At 43.8% G+C, this 20,084-nt stretch overlaps 4 protein-coding genes across 6 annotated transcripts in view; 1 reads left to right on the top strand and 3 right to left on the bottom strand.

The window, feature by feature from the left end:
- Nucleotides 1-51: 51 nt before the first annotated feature.
- On the bottom strand, nucleotides 52-1,590 carry Selenoh (selenoprotein H). Of its 2 annotated transcripts, none has more exons than XM_021156678.3 (4): nucleotides 1,354-1,590; nucleotides 1,118-1,263; nucleotides 869-973; nucleotides 52-257 (listed from the first exon to the last, which is right to left on the bottom strand). In XM_021156678.3, the coding sequence occupies exons 1-3, from the start codon at nucleotides 1,455-1,457 to the stop codon at nucleotides 873-875; spliced, it is 351 nt and encodes a 116-aa protein (XP_021012337.1). In that variant the 5' UTR covers nucleotides 1,458-1,590; the 3' UTR covers nucleotides 52-257; nucleotides 869-872. The 2 variants fall into 2 exon arrangements, with proteins under 2 accessions (XP_021012337.1, XP_021012336.1); XM_021156677.3 differs by having other exon boundaries at nucleotides 54-257; nucleotides 844-973.
- A 590-nt stretch (nucleotides 1,591-2,180) lies between these two features.
- Tmx2 (thioredoxin related transmembrane protein 2) lies at nucleotides 2,181-9,066 on the bottom strand. Its single transcript, XM_029471473.2, has 8 exons — nucleotides 8,754-9,066; nucleotides 7,009-7,069; nucleotides 6,627-6,740; nucleotides 6,266-6,342; nucleotides 4,358-4,464; nucleotides 4,115-4,180; nucleotides 3,885-4,014; nucleotides 2,181-3,388 (listed from the first exon to the last, which is right to left on the bottom strand). The coding sequence occupies exons 1-8, from the start codon at nucleotides 8,940-8,942 to the stop codon at nucleotides 3,245-3,247; spliced, it is 888 nt and encodes a 295-aa protein (XP_029327333.1). The 5' UTR covers nucleotides 8,943-9,066; the 3' UTR covers nucleotides 2,181-3,244.
- Nucleotides 9,067-9,295: 229 nt separating this feature from the next.
- Med19 (mediator complex subunit 19) lies at nucleotides 9,296-17,437 on the top strand. Its single transcript, XM_021154635.3, has 5 exons — nucleotides 9,296-9,565; nucleotides 15,525-15,781; nucleotides 15,935-16,031; nucleotides 16,524-16,618; nucleotides 17,195-17,437. Exons 1-5 carry the CDS (start codon nucleotides 9,349-9,351, stop codon nucleotides 17,261-17,263), a joined length of 735 nt encoding a protein of 244 aa, XP_021010294.1. The 5' UTR covers nucleotides 9,296-9,348; the 3' UTR covers nucleotides 17,264-17,437.
- A 1,038-nt stretch (nucleotides 17,438-18,475) lies between these two features.
- Zdhhc5 (zDHHC palmitoyltransferase 5) overlaps nucleotides 18,476-20,084 on the bottom strand; it is a 28,635-nt gene continuing 27,026 nt past the window's right edge. For both annotated transcript variants that reach the window (XM_021154618.3, XM_029471468.2), the window contains exon 12: nucleotides 18,476-19,782. In XM_021154618.3, the coding sequence (XP_021010277.1) occupies nucleotides 19,617-19,782 (166 nt within the window). In that variant the 3' untranslated portion in view covers nucleotides 18,476-19,616. The remainder of the gene's footprint in view (nucleotides 19,783-20,084) is intronic.

Here is a 20,084-nt window from a genome sequence, read left to right as displayed (position 1 = left end):
CACTCTGAAAAATACAGATCAACAGCCCCACAAAGCTGGTTCTATCCATTCTTTAAGACAAAATTTAAACTTGATCCTTATTCTCAGATACTTGAACTTTTATTAAACAATTGAAACACTTTTACAATGCCTTGCTGGGGGGCTGCCTCACAACTGAACCATCACTTCTGGTGAGGAAGAAACTATGGCTTCAGGTGCATAGCTTAAGTTTGGCCATGCACCATCATAAATGCTTCAACATCTCCAGGGACTGAAAGCTGCAAACAGAGAAGGGAACATCAGAGTAGGGTTCCATCACAAGGACCAGGAGACATGCCCACCCCCACCTACAACTCTGGAGCTCATTAACTTCACCTTCCATCAGTGACCAGTCAACATGCATGAAACACAGGGACAAAAATCAAATCCATGTAACCAAGAAGTGGGGGTGTGAGCGGGATGGGTTGATGCTACCTTATCTCACAGATTACTAACAAAACACAGAAAAGTCCAGGCAAAGTGAAGTAACAGTAAAGAGTCTGCCAATACAAGGGAGAAAAACCGTAACTAGAAGTAAGCCACACTTTATTGAACGGTTTAGATTTGCAATAGACTCATAGAATTAAAATAACACCAGAGGTGGAAAACTGAATTAGCAAACAAAACTTGCCAGTGCCCTCAGGCTAAGACTTAACTAAGTCAAGAGAGTACAAATGGCACTTAGATTTGTTTGGGGATCGGGAGTGTTATCAGCAGGAATTCTACAATTTAGCTTCTCTTCGAAAATCCCAAATCCCATGGAAAATACACCAAAATTACGGAGACCTTCCCTGTCTATCCCAGTGTGCATGCCCTGATGCAAACCTCAACATGAGGACTCTTTCCCAACCTCTTTATGAAAGGTACTTCTTCAATTCTTCAACCACTTCTTGAGGCTCAGGAAATTTGAGCTTTCGTGGAGGGCCCTTCTTAATACCAGTCCAGAGTTCAACACCTGGGAAAGGATGGGATAAAGCCAAATTATGGTGGTACTCATTGGTACCCCCTCCCCTCACTTATCAGGTGGCCGGGAATCGCTTCTTGCCGCCGCCCCCCCCCCCCCCCACCACCACCACCACCAATCGCGGCCTCCACTCACGGCTGTTGTCCGAGCGCAGCAGCGTCACCTCGAAGCTGCCCCTCCGCGGTTTGGACGGGTTCACTTGCACAGGTAGCTCTGGGGCCTCCAGTTGCAGAGCCTGGCTCAAGGCAGCAGCATGGCGGCCGTACACGCGTCAGCTCGTACTACAGACACAAGCGATTGCAAATGGGGTCTCTGGTCTCAGCCGCTAGAGCCAACTCTTTACCGCCCTCCTCGACTCCCCAACCCCTCACCAATGCTCAATGACCACGGTCGCGCCCTCCGCCAGTTTCTCGCGCTTGTCCGCCGTCTCCATAGGCGCGGCCCCCGCCTTACGCTTTCTTCCGTGGGGGGCCATGGCACGGATCTCGGGGATGGAGCGTTGGTGGAATAAGGGAGACGCAACTCCGGAGGGACAAACCAGCAGCCAGGAATCACAGATGCAAAATTCAAATCTCGCAGCAAAGGGAAGAGTGCGGGGGAGGGGGAAGAACACGTGATCTGAAGGCGGGACCTTCAAGCACAACTAGCTATCAAAAGGGAGTCGGCGCGGAAATCCGGATCAAACCACATTGTGAGGGGGTCTGTCTTGGGCGGAGACTGAGGAGTCTTGAAAGCCTCTTTTGGCTGGGGGTTTTCGGTATCTATACCTCCTCCTACCCAAGGATCCCCAGACCAATCTCAGGGAAGTCTACTCCACATTTCCAGGGCGTTTGTACATAGACTAAGACTACAGAATTCTACTTCGCACGGACATTGTTACTCCACATCTCCACGCGGTGAAACCAAACGAAACGGTTAAGTGTATTTTGAACCCGAGCCATTTACAATTCAGACGCTGTAGCTGGTGCCTATCTTCTCAGACACCCAGGTGAAATCAAGAGGATGGTGAGTTAGGGTTCATCTCTCCAACTGATCAAGACCCTCATCCACAACTTTAAAAAGGAAGCTGAGGTCTAGAGGTGTTTGGCTTTTAGAGTCCCTGGGTTAGATATTCAATTTTAGGATTAAAAAAACCAAACAAAGAAAAAAAGCAGTCCCCCGGCAGCTGCCCACTAATAAAGGAAAAACACCAAGGCAATCAAAAGAACAGTCCCTTTATTAAGGAAAGCTGTGGGATAGGAGGAGAGAACAGCTGTCCAGCCATGGGGCTTTCTTCTTCAGGCCCCACCACACAAAGGAACCTCTCAGGTTTATATTGCCCTTCTTCTCAGTTCCCACAACACAGGGTGGCCATTCAATTCTATTTCCAATGATGAAAATCATGGTTGAAGGCTTTTCATTGGGAACAGTGACCTTGAATGATAACACATACAAGCCTTTTGTGTGTTCCTCTGTCATGTGTTCGTGCACTACATGCATACAGTGCCAGCCAAGGTCAAGGAGCCCCTGAGACTAGAGTTACAGGCGGTTTAGCCTCCATGTGCTGCTAGGAATCAAACCTGGGTCCTCTGGAAGAACAGCCATTTCTCTTAACCACTGAGCCATTTCTCCAACCCCTTAAATTCCTTTCTCTTTAAGATTTACTTATTATATATAGTATTCTGCCTGCATGCCAGAAGAGGGCATCAGATCCCATTATGAACCATCATGTGGTTGCTGGGAATTGAACTCAGGATCTCTGGAAAAGCAGCCACCAGTGCTCTTTCTTAATCGATGGGCCATTTCTCCAACCCCAAACTTAAATTTCTTAATGCACAGATCAAGACAGAAAGGCCTAAAGGAAGAGGGGTCCTTGAGGAAAAATTCTAAGTGCTTTATACTGACATCTAACATTAGGGTTTAATTTAGTCTATGCTTTGCAAGCTCACTAGGAGGAATAATTAAACCACAGACTGGTAATATCCAAGTGTTGAATAGCAATTTACACATTGACCCAACCTTGGAGGGAAACCATTTCTATCTCTATCGATAAGATCACTCCCTTCGAGAAACAGTTGGCCAGGGCAGATGCGCCCTTCATAGTAGAATACTTCATGGTTCCCAGGATGCTTCTTTCAAAATCAGAAGCAGGCACAGTGCCCCCACCCAGGCACAGCCAAACAGAAATCAAAAGGCCTCAGGCAAGGATTGTGGTTATAGCTGGAACTGGGCCTCAAAGGTTCCTGAAATTGACAGGAGAGGAAGCAACAACAATGCAGGATCCTATTTGTCCTTCTTGTTTTCCCCATCTGGCACAGTAGTGGGAGCAGGGTCCACAGGCTTCTCTTCTGACATGTCTCCACCCTTTGAGTGCTTCTTGGCTCGTTGGTATAGCTCATTCAAGTTGAATTCTCGAATCACATTCTCCTATGCAAAAGAGATGAACACATCAACGGCTAGTGGGAAGGTAAAGTTCAGAGATCAGGAGCAGGAAGTATTTAACTAAGCACAGCCTATAAGCCAGAGGAATCAGAGGGCAGCTATCTGCCCTAACCTACCTTTGTTCTGATACATAAGTGTTCACTAGAGGCCAGTTATTGTGCCAAGAATTCTATCTACATGCAATTGTAAAGCAATATGAGCCAGGTGGTACTGCCTCCCACTTACTCAAGTTTAGCGATGAGGAACCTAATTGGCTACAGAATGAATACAGGCACTTGACAGACCAAGTCTTTACATTTTTCCTCAGCATGAGCAGCATATAACATAAATCTGCTGACTTAATAGGTGACATCCTGTAACTAATCTACATCCTCAAAACAGTGGGCAAGTGTCAGAATTCAGGATTAAACCCAGACTAAGTATAAAGCCCATTCACTGTTGTGTATCTTTCTCCAAACCACTGCCCATGTGTTTCACGTACCTCAGAAAAGGTCCAAGAGACAGCTCGTCCTTTCTTGTCAATCTGTGGCCGACGAATTACCTCCTTGCCACCTTGGAACAGGATCAGGGTAGGGAGCTGTTTGGTGAGGGGTGATGTGCTCACTTTGTACCTACAGGGTCAGATGAGGACTCTGTACAGTGCACCTGTATACATTACTTATATCACTCCAGTAATCCTCACTCAGGTCTTTAGCCCAAGCATCTACATACCGTGTGCTAACGTCAGTGTAGCGTCCAACATCTACCTTCCCAAAATTTAGCCCTGAACAGTTGTACCTGCGAAAAAAATATATTATTTAACATACTGAAAAATAAAGAGATGGATCGAGGGAAGTCAAAGTATAGCTACCTAGGTGAGAAAGGGAAAAACAACTTTGGATGTGTGAAGTTTAAGGACAAAGGAAAGGCGTTACAGAGTTTCTCTTACTGATATGCCTCACTGTGCATACTCACTTGAGGGACAAGTCCGCATAGATGGGAGCAAAGGACTGGCAATCATTAGACCAGTTGGCAAAGAACTCCACAATCCAAGTGACCCTCTTGTCTCTCTCCAGCTCCTCCTACCACACAGAGGGAAGAGAAAGAGGGTAAGTCACCTAGGCATCTGAGAAGGTTCAGACGGATGACGGTCCCGGGCTTCCCCTTTCCCATACAGGTACCCTGACAACATTTCCAGGTTTGTCTGTCCGTGCCAGGGATTGAATCCAGTGCCTAATACATCCGAGGCACTCACTTTACCACAAAAAAAAACAACAAAAAAAAACCCAAACAAACAAAAAACACTTTTGTGGAGGAGGGGAAAAGGTGGGGGGAATTAAAATAAGTATTTGTAAATTAATCAGGAGCTGGAACTTCCCCTGGAATTTCCCAGCTGTAATGGCCATCAATCTTTTTTTTTTGGGGGGGGTGGGGTTGGTTTTTTTAGAGACATGGTTTCTCTGTATAGCCCTGGCTGTCCTGGAACTCACTCTGTAGAGCAAGCTGGTCTCAAACTCAGAAATCTGCCTGCCTCTGCCTCCCAAGTGCTGGGATTAAAGGCGTGCGCCACCACGCCCGGCTTTTTTTTTTTTTAAATAACTAAAAAAAAGAGAATTAATTGTATTTATTGTGTGAGTGTAGGCATGTGTGCCACTGCCCGCTTCAGTCAGTTTTCTCCTTCTAGCCTGAAGATTGAGGCTTAGCAGCAAGGACTTTTTTTTAGTTTATTTTTTAATTATTATTTGTGTGTGTGTGTGTGTGTGTGTGTGTGTGTGTGTGTGTGCGCGCGTGTGTGTGTATGCGCACCATGGTGCACTTAAGGAGGCCAGAGGACAAACTTGTGCAGCTGATTCTCAAACTGTATTTCTACCTGGGTTCCAGCGACCAAGTTTCAGGCTGTCAGGGCTTGTGCAGCAAACATCCTTATTTGATGAAGCCCATCTCACCGGCCTAGCAGTCTTTCCTGAGACAGAGGTTTCCTACGGAGCTTGAACTGCTCTAGAACTCACTGTGTAGCCTACACTTCCTCAAACCTGCACCAACCCACTAAGCAGGCCTTTAATTCCAGCATTTGGTAGGCAGAGGCAAGAGGATCTCTGATTTGAGGTCAGCTTGGTCTATGGAGGAAGTTCCAGGATCAGCTTGGTCTATGGAGGAAGTTCCAGGATAGCCAAGACTACCCAGAGAAACCCTATCTCAAAAAAACCAAAATAAACATACAAAACAAAGAAACAAAAAAACCTTGCAGCAATGTAGAATAATACAATTAAACTTATTTCCATCTGGCTTCAAAAAATGAGACATAAATAATATGATATTTATCAGGCTCTGCACAATTACTGGGGGACCCCTAATCTAAATCTCTCGTGCTAGCTTGGCTACTACTCCAATCATGCTCCCCAAATCCTTGCTGTTTGCTGATTCTCTGAGTTATTTCTGCTCTGGTGTCCTAGGCAGGCATTTCCCTCTAGCATGGACTTCTGGTCCTAACTCAGAGAGACCTCCTGTCCTCTCCCTCTTTGCCTTCTACGTGCTCCTTCTCCTCATGGTCCCTACCTGTGAGCCCCAGATCTGGTAACTCAAACTCGATCCCACCCCCTTACTGGCTGTCGCTAGTTTTATTTAACCACTAGTTTAAATTGGGAAGCAAGGTTTATACAACAAAGGCTGGTACATGAGCTATACATGAGGATCCACTAGTCTGGAGCCACCATATCTTGGGGTATAGAATTTAGTGTTTGATTACAAGCGGCACCAGACCAACCCTACACAGTAATCCTACCTCAGCCTCCCATATTTACTTCTACCCTGAGGCACTGTCTTTATGAATAAAGAACACAAACCACAAAGCAGGAACCAAGACACAGAAAGTAGAATACTCACATCAATGGTTTTATCATTGAAGTACTTGATATACTCAGGACCCATGTACAGTGGGGGCTTGCAGGTCATCAGGAACACTGAACACAGAGAGAAAATGTTAAAAGATAACAAATAGGGCCTGTTACAGATTTGCTTGCAAACTCACTCAGAAATTTCAGTCATCGAAGAATACATATGTGCACATATTCCTCTTAAAACCCTGTCTAAGTCAACACCACCAGAGCGCCGCACACAATTCACTAGGTGCAAGATAAGGATCGGAATCTGGTCCTCAATAAACCAAACCTTTATCAAAGAACTTTACTATTTCAAATGATTACATTGTAGAACCTTAGCATAATAATAAAAGCCATTTTCTCACCTATGCAGAGTGTGAGGTATAGCAGGCCCATTCGAATATCCAGTCGGAAGAAAAGGATGGCGTTGGCCACTTTACTAAACATAAAGATGTTGCCTACGTGTTGCTCCACAGTGACTGGAACACAGAGATAGCACAGTCAGGCTGGGCTAAAGCTCCCACTCTTTGTCCCTCTTCCTGGGCTACTCTGAAGTAGGAACAGGAGGGAGAGGATCTAGAAGCCCAAGGTGAAACTAGCCGCTCCCCAACCCCCCCCCCCCCCCCCCCCCCCGCACGAAATATGGACCTAGCTTACTAAATACACCATCCCTCCTATAGCACGACAAAGGAGCCTCAGCAGGGCATGAGTCCCAACCCCCAGCCAGTCCACAGCAGCAAAACTTACTGGATCTGCGGTTCTTCATCATCACAATGGCACTGAGGAACATCAAGATCTCCACTTCTCTCTGGAAGATATACAACAAAGTGGTGAGCCAGGCTGACGGGACAGGGGGCAAACTATAAAATGTAAAACGAGATCCAGCTTGAGTCAGTAAGACAGACAGAAGTGGAGCTGGCTGAGGGGTAGTGGTACCAACAAGTCAAAGGGGTCTACCCTTGGCAAATGGCTGGTATTGTTCAACAAATCCATGGCCTTTGGGTTTTCTCTTCTTTCTTTTTCCTCCATCCCTCCTTCTGTCCTTGAGACTTGGTCTCACTATCTTGCCCAGGCAATTTCTCCTGCTTTAGTCTGTATGGTAGGATTATTGGGGTGGATAACCACGCCCCACTGGTTCTCTTTAACGACAGTTGTGTGTGTGTGTGTGTGTATACACCCTCATGCATGTACTACAGCATATATGGGGAGGTTAGAGGACAACGTGCAGGAGTCAGTTCTCCTTTCAAACTCAGTGCTCCTCCCTCCTCAGCCTCTCAAGTGCGGGCCATCTTTTTTGTCATTTGATTTTGAGAAGGGATCTTGATATATAGCTGAGGCTATGATGTTTTGTCTTTCATAGGTCAAGCTGGCACTCAAGTCTTAAGTATGTGAGTTAAGGGAGAAAGAGTTCAGAAAGACTGAAAAACATAAGCACTTCATTTTCTTTACCATAGTCATCTATACCATATTGGTGGGATTTGAAGCTGTTATCGTAAGAGGGCCTAATGAAATCATAGAGCAATTCTTAAGAGGCACCTGGCAGAATTGCAATTTATAAAGAAAGACTCTAGAGTACAGGGATTGAGATAAGTAGAGTATCTGGTGTGCTCTTTTGTTTTGTGTTAGTGTCTAACTATGTAGTCCTGATGGATCTAGAAAGCCTATATAGACCAGGCTTACATCAATCTTACAGAAGTCCACCTGCCTCTGTCTCCAGAGAGCTGGGATCAAAAGGGTACAAACACAAGGCCTGGCAACAGTATTGTATCTTTAATGTAAACAAAGTTAATAATCTTATTTGAGAGTCCCAGAACATGTGAGGCCTGCCCAAGGTTATATCAATACCTTTAGGCCTTAAGTCCTGGTCATTGCCATTTTAGCATAAATACCTGTATAGGTATTTATTAGCTCTATGTCCACAACCCTTACGGCAAATGTTAATTGTTCTTACATATTGCTTCTTAGATGGTTGAGGGGCCTCCCTCCCCACACCTCATATTTTTGTAATCTTCCCTGTTTTTCTATCCCACCGCAGGAAGATAGTGTGCATAGTTACTATGCCCAGAGTATTCGATTTTCCATCCAAGTCATTTATTTTGTTGAGTCAGCGACCTTCGTCTGCCAGTCTTTCAGAGAATTGAATAAGGTTAGACAGCACTTTCTGAACGCTGTGTTACCTTGGGAAATCGCCTAATTACACTGTGATCACTTCGTTACAAATTAAACAAAAAAATTTAAATGGTATTTCTACTATTGGCCTTTTCTTCACTGGCGCCCCAGGTAACTTGGAATCACTGTAGAATACTGTTCATCTGTGATGGAAACCCTGTGTTTCTCCATCTTAAACACGGAGGTTATGACTAGATAACGGCCTAGGCTCAGCACTCAGTCTGTAAGGCGGCTACATCCCGAAACATGCTCCCAGATTTTCACATGCACCTGCAGGGCAGGGATGGTCAAGGTCGAGAGCTAGTAAGGCAGGGGGCGCTCACCCAGTCAAAGTCACACGGGTTGCCATCTTCGCGTTGCGTGGGGAGACCATTGCAAATCGGCGGCAGTTTCCTCACGAGGAGGAAAGCAATGGAAAGCAGAGCAGACAGAAGGCAATAAGGTCGGGCCAGCCATCGAGAAAGCCGCGGCACCGAGTACACCAAAGCAATCAGAGGCGCGAGGACAGCCATCTTTCCTGCCTAGTCTCTCGCAAGGCTCACTCCCGCTCCCCAAATCTTCGTCCTCCGCCCCCACCAGCAAGGCTTCTATTGGACCAAATATCAGTTGCAACGCCTCCAGACCCGGATGTAGATCTCTTATTGGGTGCTATAATGGATCAGAAAATGAGTTAAATAGTCTATTGGTCCTCATAGTTGTCGCTTTTCTACCTGAGTCATTTTATTGGCTATTAGTCTGCGAACCACCTACCTGAACAGTCTCTCAGGCGACGGAAGTAAGTTGCCGGAAGGTGATGGGCGGGGCTTAATGTATCCAATGATGGGACGCTCTTAGACGAAGAGGGTGGTACCCTGTGAAAGTACTGTCCAATCAAAGTAATTAACGCCCGATCCCGGGTAACCGGGAACGCAGAGTGCTATGGAGAACTTCACTGCACTGTTTGGAGCTCAGACTGACCCCCCACCGCCACCAAGCGCCCTAGGCTTCGGGCCTGGAAAGCCACCCCCGCCACCCCCTCCTCCTCCGGGAGGTGGTCCAGGCGCAGCCCCGCCCTCGACGGCGACCTCGGCCCCCGCAGGAGCGGATAAGTCGACGGCTGGAAGCGGCCCCTTCTACCTGATGCGGGAATTGCCAGGTGAGTAGTGTGCCAAGAGTAGCCAGTCAGATAGTAGTTCAGGTGACGGTGTGGCTAGCCTGTCCCCCTAGGTGTGAGATAACAGGGCTACGCGGGGCCAGTGGGCAACAGTGTCAGAAGCCCTTTGGCGATTCACAACCCTAAGGGATAACTTGATTTTTCTGGGGTGGGTTTGGGTTGGGTGTGAATATCTGGGACAACCTTCAGCGGGAAGTTCTGTGATCCGGGTTCTCTGACTGCCGTTTGTGACTCTATAAAAACGTGAGCCGTTGTTTAGAACTCGGGAGACCTGATTTAACATTTCTGGAGACGCTTAAGATTTTAGTTTAAAGTCTGTCACAAACTTGTTGGTTTGTAGCAAGTTGCCTTCCTTGTCAGGGACTCGGAGATTAACCTGTTCAAAGAAAGGATTAGAATTGAATCAATTCTAGCTTTCATAAAATTATTCGGGGAAATTGTGGTGGGGGGGCGTGGCTCAGTGGTAGAACTCTTGCCTGCTGTGCAAAAGGCGTCGCGTTCACAGAATCATCTCTGAGTAGGTAGCATTCAAGAATAAACAAAGCCATCCGTGTATGGATAGAGAGGAGATACTAGGTACAAGAAACTAAATCAGGAGACCTTGGGGGGAGGGTGGGGCTTGAAATATCTGAGGGGCAGAAGACACATTGGACCCAGGAAAGTGGAAAAAATCCAGTAGTGATGGGAAATAGGTAGAGGCTTTTATAAGGCAAGGTAGGTTGTTTAAAGTTCAAATTGAAGTCATTTCAATATGGGTGCGAAATGATCTAATTTAGTGATTTTTAGATATCCAGCAGAAACATGAGAAATGAAAATAGGATAATCAGAAGTTACCAGTCAGTGTTCAGAAAAGGAATGGTTTGGACCAGGGCTTAGCGGTAGAGAAGCAAATGAATACAGCATACATGTTAAAAGTAAAGCCTACAGAAATAAACAACTAAATATACACGAAGAGAGGAATTGTGAGTGTCCTGTACAAAGGGTACGGTAGTCTGAGAGTAGGAAGGCATGGAAAGAAAAAATTTGAAGAGCTAAAACTTAAGAGGCGTTCTGGACATGTTAAGTCTTGGGGAACTTGTGGTACTCCATACCAGCACTCAGGAGGTGAAGGCAGAAGGATCTGTAGTTCAAGCCCAGCCTAGGGGACATGAGATCCTGCTTCAAAAAAGAAAGAAAAACCTCAGTTATCCCAATGTCTATTAGCAAAATAGTTTGAAGTTCACATCAGTCCAGTGTGTAACAATATGTAATACTTACTATAGTCCTTTTAGATAGATAGGTATTGTCTGTATTTCTTAATTGAGAACTGAAGCATAAAGAAATGACTGTGTTAAAGCAGTTTTCTTTTTCCTTTGTTTTTTTGTTTTGTTTTGTTTTTTATTAAGATATGTATATGACTACACCATTGCTCTCTATGGACATACCAGAAGATGGTTGTGAGCCACTGTGTGGTTTCTGGGAATTGAACTCAGGACCTCTGGAAGAGCAGTTGATGCACTTAACCACTGAGCCATCTCTCCAGCCCATCTTACTGGGTTTTTGAGACATGGTCTCACTCTGTAAGCTTGGCTTGTCTCAAATTCATTGTAGACTAGGCTGGCCTTGAACTCACAGAGATCCACTTGCCTCTGCCTTCAAGTATGTACCATCATGCCCAGCTTCTTCCAGCAGTTTATCTTTTGCATTACCTATTCTGATTATACCATTTATTTATAGATCAGTTGATAAGTACTGACTATCCGAGGCAGATGCTGGGTGTGGTGGGGTTATGAGAAGTGGCGATTATTAAGCCTGGTCTTTAGGTCGCCTATTTTTTGAGATCCAAAATAGATGGTTTAAGGATTGTGCTTCTATTTTGTGGGTGTCAGTCGTATTTACTTATAGTTGCACTTCAACACAGGAAGCAATATTAAAAACTACCTGGTAGTTTTCAAGATGTGTTAGCCAAAATGACAGCAAGAGTAAGATGCCATTTGAACTAAACCCTGAAGAATTTATATAGGTAAACAAAATTAGAAAGTCGTTTTCTCAAAGGAAATAGTGTGACAGTTTTTTGTTTGTTTGTTGTTTTTTGTTTTTTTGAGACAGGGTTTCTCTGTGTAGCCCTGGCTGTCCTGGAATTCACTCTGTAGACCAGGCTGGCCTCCAACTCAGAAACTGGCCTGCCTCTGCCTCCCAAATGCTGGAATTAAAGGTGCCACCACTGCCTAGCTGTGTTACAGTTTTGTTGCTGTTGTTTTCTACCCAGAAGATAATTAGATCCATCTGGATACATTAGAAATTTTGCATGGAAGATTAGTGGTTGATTAGACTCCAAAGTTAAGTTGTACTATGATTAGGAAGGCTAGGGATGTAGCTTAGTTGGTAAAGTAAATGCTTAGCATGCATAAAGACCTCTCTCTATTCAATCTCCATACTTGACAAACCAGGCTTGGTGGTATACTTATATAATCCCAGCCCTTTGGAGGTATAGGCAGGAAGATCAGGAGTCCAAGATCATCATTGGCTACATGAGACCTTGCCTTAAAAAGGGCTATGGGAACTGGAGAGATGGCTCTAAGGTTATGACGTTAAGGACATTTGATGTTGTTCAAAGGACCAAGTTTGGTTCCTATAACTCACATGGGAACCTCACAATTATCTGTATGCAACTCCAGCTCCAGGGAACCCAATACCTACCCTCTGCTGGCCTCCACAGGTACTCAGATAATATGTGGCATACATCCATACAACACACACACACATATATACACAAATAAGATAAAAATAAATCTTTTAGGATGAATCAAGAGTCGGAGGCAGGTTAATCTCTGAATTCAAGGCCAACTTTGGTCTACATAGTGATTTCCAAGTCATGCAATACTTTAGAGAGAGACTCTGTATCAAAAAAATTTTTAAATAAATAAGTTTTTAAAAAATTATTAGACTCAAGTACAATGGGAATGTAAGTAGAGATCTGTTTGCCCCCCTCCCCCAATCATGCCAATCACACTAAGGCCTTCCACAAGCTACATAAGAACCTAAGCACTGCGCCATTGTTTTTTGTTTTAAACAAGAAGTATTGCTTGAGAGGCCATAATGATGTGAACAATACTTAGAACTTCAAGAAAAGGGAAAAATAAAATGAATCTGCATAGAATTGACATAGAATTGAGAATTCAAATTTGTTTTTAGAGTCATGGCTTTTTTTTTTTTTTTTTGAGTCATGGCTTCTTAAAGAGATTTATAAATCATTTTCAGAGAGCCAACAGTTCAAATAGAAGTTAAATCTCTATTTATTTTTTAGTGTTTATGTGTATGAATGTTTTCCTGCATGTGTGTATATGCACTGTGTGTGTGTGTGTGTGTGTGTGTGTACACCTGGTAACTAGGGAGGTCAGAGAAGACATCAGATTCCCTCTAACTGGATTTATATACACATGCCTGCAAGCTGCCCTGTGGGTTTTGGAAATGCAACCTGGGTCATCTCCTCATATTTACTTAATTCCTTGTTCTTTCTGTTTTGAGGCAGTTTCATGTCACCCAGGATGGCCTCACACTCCCACCGTCAAGGATGGCTGTGAGCTCCTTATTTCCTGCCTCTGCCTCGGCCTCCTGAATGCTGGGGTTACTCGCATGTGCCTCTTTGATATGCTTGAACTCCTTTTTTAGACGTTATGAAACGCACTGGCTGTGGTGGCTCGCACCTTTAGTCCCAGTTCTTGGGTGGTAGAGGTAGACCGATCTCTGCATTTGAGACCAGCCTAGTCTACAAAGCAAGTTCCGGGACGGGCAGGGCTGTTAAACAGAGAAACCCTTATGGAGGAAAAAAATTATGAAAAGCAACAAGTGCCTTCTCAACTGAGCCGGAAATGTAACCATCTGGAAGGAGGAGCACTAGCAGAAACAGGACAAATGAGATAAAACAGAAGGCGAGCCCAGTTAGGAGAGGCCCAGTAAGACTTAAGGATCCAACACTGTTGCACGTCACTCTTCTGAGTGATTTCACAGTGAAGAGAAGGAAACATGGAGAGGAAGACCTAGACCAGAAGGAAAGTGCTTGTTTATGTCAAAAACGTTTTAATGTATAACCTGGCACTAACCAGTCATGTGACTGAGACACCATCTCTGCCTTCACAGTTCAGAACCTAAACTTGCCCAAGTAAATATCATTACCTGGATGCTGTCATAATTATCAGTAAGGTTGCAGAGTAGATATTTCTACTCTTTCATTTTGTTCATGTTAGCATATTTCTATTCTTTTGAAAAAAAGTCAGCCATTGAATATTTTAACATTGAATATAATATTGACTATTTTAACATTGAGTATCTGTAAGTGAACTGTAAGGTTGTTATACTGGTCCACAGAGATGTTTCTGAGACATTTTATGAAAAGCAGAACAGTATCTGATACAATGTCAAGTAAGTTATTCTACTTAGCTTTTTCTTTTTCCAGTTTCTATCTCTGTCCTGTTGTGTTCCATCACCTTTTCATCCCTCTAACCCATGGTATAGTATTTTGTGTTTGTTTATTATATGTTACTGAGGTGGGATGTTTGAGACAAGACTTTGATTAGGTAGCCCAAACTAGCTTTTGAGTGCAGCTGCCTTGCCTCAGCCTTCTAAGTCCTGGCATTACACCTTCCAGTGTGCACCACCGTAACTGGCTATCATGTTATTACAGGTTTAGTGTCTATAATCTAATATGCTTATCTAAAATGTTTCCAGTTTTACAGTTTTCAGATTTCAGAATATTTGCATAGATACTCAGTTGCACATACTGAACCTAAATATTTGAAGTCTGGGATGCTACAAAATATAAAACTCTTTGACTGCTAGATTTCACTTTCTCATTTCAGATTTTTGACCTATGGATGCTCAATGTACCAACTTTGCTTTTGTTTCTGTTTGGTTTTTGTGTGTGTGCACGTGCATATGTGTATGTATGTTTGTTTAATTGTATGATTTTTTAAAAGATTTATTTATTATATGTAAGTACACTGTAGCTGTCTTCAGACACCCCAGAAGAGAGGGCATCAGATTTCATTACAGATGGTTGTGAGCCACCATGTGGTTGCTGGGATTTGAACTCAGGACCTTCGGAAGAGCAGTCAGTGCTCTTAACTACTGAGCCATTTCTCCAGCCCTGTGATTTTTTTTGAGACAGGGACTCTGTGTAAAATAGTCTTAGCTGTCTTGGAACTAGCTTTGTAGACTAGGTTGGCCTTTAACTTAGAGATCTGCCTGCCACTCCCTCCCAAGTAAATGCTGTGATTAAAGTTATGTGCCACCATGCCTACCTTTGTTTGGTTTATTTCTTTTTAAAAAAATTATAATTGTGGTGGCTTGAATAAGAATGGCCCCCAGAGGCACATATATTTAAATGTCACCAGGGAGTGGAATTCCTTTAAAAAGATTAGAAGGATTAGGTGTGGTCATTGAGGATAGGCTTTGGGGTTTCAAAAGCCCATGTCTGGGCTGAGGATAGCGCTCAACTCCTTCCCTAGCACCATGCTCTCACCATGCTACCCAACATGATAATGAACTAAGTCTCTGACACTTGTAAGCAAACCTTCTCATAATTATAAGAGTTGCTGTAGCCTTGTCTCTTCATAGCAATAGGACAGTGACTAAGACAATATTCTCCTTAAGTAGATTTCTCATTTACATTAAAATATAGTCCTTCCTGGGGCTGGAGAGACGGCTCAACAGGATATGCAAAAGAGCCAGATCAGTTCCTAGGGCTGCTCACAACCTTCCTTAACTCCAGTTCTAGGGGATCCAACCCTCTCTTCTGACTTCTGCAGGCATCAGACACACATGGTACACATGCATAACATGCAGACAAAATAAACATGCATATTAAGTAAATCTAAAGGTTGTTTTTTCTTTCAATTTCCTTCTGAGTTACTAACAGAAAGTTATCTGCTTTTGGTATAATCTCATTATTACTGTTTTCTAGGCAGCACAGAGCTGACGGGTAGCACCAATTTAATCACACACTACAACCTGGAGCAGGCCTATAATAAGTTCTGTGGGAAGAAAGTGAAGGAGAAGCTAAGTAACTTCCTGCCTGACCTGCCAGGGATGATTGATCTCCCTGGCTCACATGACAACAGCAGCCTCCGCTCCCTCATTGAGAAGCCTCCTATTCTTGGTGGCTCTTTTAATCCAATCACAGGGACCATGCTGTCTGGTTTCCGCCTCCACACTGGCCCGGTGAGTCTCTTTTTGGGGAATAAGAAAGCAAATAGCCTGAAAGGCATGAGGTAGTTTTCTGTCCAAATCTGTTCTTTCATAATTTACTGAGAACAGATGATGGAAGAGAGGATTTCTCTCTCTACTCACCTGGACCTTCCTTTGTTCCCTCAGTTGCCAGAGCAGTGTCGTCTGATGCATATTCAGCCACCCAAGAAGAAGAATAAACATAAGCACAAACAGAGCCGCACCCAGGATCCTGTTCCCCCAGGTAAGGAGCACCTCTTATGCCGATGGAGACACTGGCTCAGGTGTGGCCTGGCCTTTCCAGTTATGCTTAGTTACTCTGGACCACCATTTTCCCCAAGAAGAAATTCATTTAATGACATTTCTTGGGCAAGTAGTGACTTAGCACAGGTGCTCTAGCACCACCTCTGTATCTTTTCTGGACATATGAGAAAAATAGTAGTTAGGATTTCTAGAGTTATATTTTCCTGTAGCCTTAAGACTTTGTAGCAGTAGATCTTTTGTTGTTGTTAAAATTTATTTATTGTATATAAGTACACTGTAGCTGTCTTCAACACACCAGAAGAGGGCATTGGATTCCATTATAGATGGTTGTGAGCCACCATGTGGTTGTTGGGATTTGAACTCAGGACCTCTGGAATAGCAGTCAGTGCTCTTAACCACTGAGCCATCTTTCCAGCCCTATAGCAGTAGATCTTAAGCTCAACAGGTTATAGACTCTTAATGCTTCCTACAGAAACACCATCTGATTCAGATCACAAGAAGAAGAAAAAGAAGAAAGAGGAGGATCCTGAACGAAAAAGGAAGAAGAAAGAAAAGAAGAAGAAGAAGGTAGGGGCTGTTGTGGTTGGGACTCAAGTTTTCCCTGTGTCACCTTTTCTTTTTATTTCATTTATTTATTTTTCTGTAGTTATGAATACATGTGCTTCCCCACATGAGTGCAGTGTCCCGAGGCCAGAAGAGGGCTTAAGTCCTGGAGCTGGAGTCACAGCTATGATGGTGCTGGGAACTGAACTCAGGTTTTCTACAAGACAGTATATGCCTATAACCACTGAGCCATCTCTCCAGCCCCTTATTGAGATAGTGTTTCACTGGGTTGTTCTAGGGAGGTCTTGGACTTTGTTTGTAGTGCTTCTGCTTCTATTTCCCAGGTAAATGAGATAACAAGTTTATGCTAGCAGGCTCATCTTGTATTATTTACTTAGATTTTTTGTTGTTTTGTGACAAGGTTTCAAGATATTGTCTTGGTTGGCCTCGAACTCACTGTGTAGACCAGGCTGGTTTCTATCTCAGAGATCTACTCGCTTCTATCTCCAGAGTGCTAGATATAAGGCATGCACCACGACATCCAGTTAGGTCCATCTTTTAGTTTTTGAATGTTCTTACTCTTTTCTTTGTTTTCTCCAGAACCGACATAGTCCAGACCACCCAGGTATGGGCAGCTCTCAAGCCAGCAGCAGCAGCAGCCTTCGCTAATAGGACTACTGGACTTGGCCAAGGATGGCTTTCCTGTTGATAAAACTGCTGATAAAAACTTGTCTTCCAGGCACTTGGACCCTGTTGTGGGAGCATCCAAGAGCTGGAGAGGGGCCAGCCCCTGCTGTGCATGTGACTAATACACTTTAGGGAAGGGCCATGCTTTTTTACCAATTGGCATTTTCATGGATTCCTTTTTACAAGAAGCTGTTTTTGTTTTTTTTCCCCTCTTTTGTGCAATTTGATTCTAGGACTTCAATGTTTTGTTTTAAAGCGTGTTTAACAAACTGACCAGTATGGCTGCCTTTTAAGAGGCAAGTGCCATTCTATTTGAATCAAAGTTTAGGACAAGGCATTAAGGTGCAAGAGATTTTAGATCTTGCCATCACATTATTTCCTTAGCAGGCTGGAACTGGAAAATCAAAATGGGACTAGAGAACATGGTCTGAAAACAATAACTTGCTACTATTTTCCTACCATAGATAGGAAATACTCGCTGATTATGCTCAGAGCAGAGTGCATGGACGATCTTCACCTTTCACCTGGAAAGCTGGCCCAAATAAGGTTTATACCTGTGTTTATATACCACAGGAAACTGGTGAGCCACAATCACCAGTATATTTTAGCAGGAAAAACCAATTAGTATTTGTCTCATTATGCTCCCACCGTTTTCTGGGGCCTGACCCTTAAGACTTGTGAATACTAGGCAAGTTTTATCTTTTCCTTTCCCTCTCTTGACTTTTCCCTACATACTTTTTAAATGAACCTCTGGCAAGAAGTTTAATGCTGGATTTGGTTGTTTTGAAAAAGGTTTTGGTTTGGGTTTTGTTTTTGTTTTTTGTGGGTTTTTTTTGTTTGTTTGTTTGTTTGTTTTGACACATCACACTATGCAACCTTGGCTGGCTTTGAACACTAGGCTGGCCCCAAGCTTGAGAGACCCATCTGCCTCTACCCACCAAGTTCTGGGATCAAAGGTATACACCACCATGCTTAGCTGTTTTTACTTTCAAAAGAGGAAACTAAGGAATAGCAAGAGATTCAACAGAGAGGATGTTTTTGTTATGAAAAGCTAGGTTTTTCTCACCCAGCAGGGCATTTAATTTGATAGCCAGAATAAAAACAACCAGAGAATGAGGTTTCTCTTTTGACTCTGTAAGTAAGACCATTCACCCTGCCTTAACCAGACAAATCACAAGTCAGGGGGGGGACTGGTTAGATCAGGATTTATTTTATTCCTTGTTGGTTTAAAATGGCTAATCAGAATAAAAAAATTAAAGGGTCTCTGTATAGAGGCTGGAGTCTTCCCTGTTTAAAGGTTAGAACCCAGCTACCCCCTCTACCCAGCACCATATTGAGATGGGCTAAGGGGTAAACCCCAAGGGACAATCGGAGGGGCCTAGGCCTGCCACTCCTTCTCTCTATCCCATTTTTGGCATGTGATGAAAAATATTGCTTTTTGGATTCTTCTCTCCTGGCCTTGGATTTTAAGATTTTTCTGAAAATTATAGGGAAGCATTGAAGGGGCTCACTGAAGCCCAACACAGTCCCTGTCTCCCAAGAATGGAGGGCAGGGTTGCCTGGTGTTTCTTAAATTAGGCCAAGCTCTCTTCCTGATCTCCCACCACCGTCATGGAATTGTGACCCCTTTCCTGGGGAAACTAGATGTGAAGGAGCCTAAAAAACTCTCCAAGTTCTTTTATCTGAGAACCCCAGATGTACCCAGGTTTCTTTCCTAATCTCTTAGCACCAGCAGAGAGTGCTACTTCCTTAGTCGGTAACTGGGACAAAAGAGAGGGAACCATTGAGAAAAGGAAGACTTTAATGTCTCTCTTTTCCTGCTGGTCTAAGGAAAGGGAAGAATAAAATCCCCCTCCTTTTTATATATATATATATATATATCTATATATCCCTCCCTTGTTTTCCCATCCCAGGATAGATATATAATTTCTTTGATATTTATAATATATATATATATATATGTACACACACACCTGGTAACGGAGAAGAGGAAAAAAATAGAATCCGTAACAATAATAAAAAAAATTATTTCTGGTTTAAAAATGATCTGGTTCCCTCCAGGGCGAGCAATTGCACAAATGTCCTCTGAGTCTGGTCCAGGGATCAAGGAAGGGAAGGTCTTAAAAGATCAAAGGAGGGGGAGGTGCCACTCCAGTCTCAGGGTCCCAACTCTCCTTAACCTCATGGCATTTTGTAAAACAAACCTCATCCTCATGGAGTCGGTGATTTAAAAAATGTCCATGCAAAGAACGGGAGCCCCTTGAAGGAAGGAAGGTGGCCACCTGAGGCCCTTTGGTGTAGGTGCAGAGGTGTGGGGGAAGGGAGGCGCCAAGATTCACACAGAAATCTCATAAGTGGTGCCACCCACCCCTGACACCTTCTTGACTCCTCCCCTTGTGGGGCTACTGAGAGGTGGCTGGCCTGGGCCAGGGGAAGCTGAGCCTATACTCTTGGGCTGCCCATTGGATTTGCTGTAGGTGGTCTTGAGCTGTACTTCATCTCTGGGGGAAAAAGAAGAAACAGACATCAGGGAAAGATGCACAAAACACACACAACATACACACAAAGGGTCTAATACCGGGGTGGGTAAGCTTTTTCACATTCCTTCTTAACCCAAACAATCCAGACCCTTTTACTTTATTGATATGCTTAAAGTAAGACTGATTGGTTTCTCTTTCTCCCCAATTCATTCCTATCCGAGGCTCTCATATACTTAATTTCTAGCAAATACAACTTTCAGGAAGGCAGGATTAAGGTAATATATCAGTCTTCAATGTCTTAAGGAGGAACTGTTTATGAAGGC

This window comes from Mus caroli, unplaced genomic scaffold, assembly GCF_978045245.1.
Source record: "Mus caroli unplaced genomic scaffold, Mus_caroli_1 scaffold_2, whole genome shotgun sequence".
In the NCBI taxonomy this organism is placed as follows: Eukaryota; Metazoa; Chordata; class Mammalia; order Rodentia; family Muridae; genus Mus; species Mus caroli.
The sequence above is the reverse complement of the archived record's forward strand: the minus strand, read 5'-3'. Positions and strand labels throughout refer to the sequence as shown.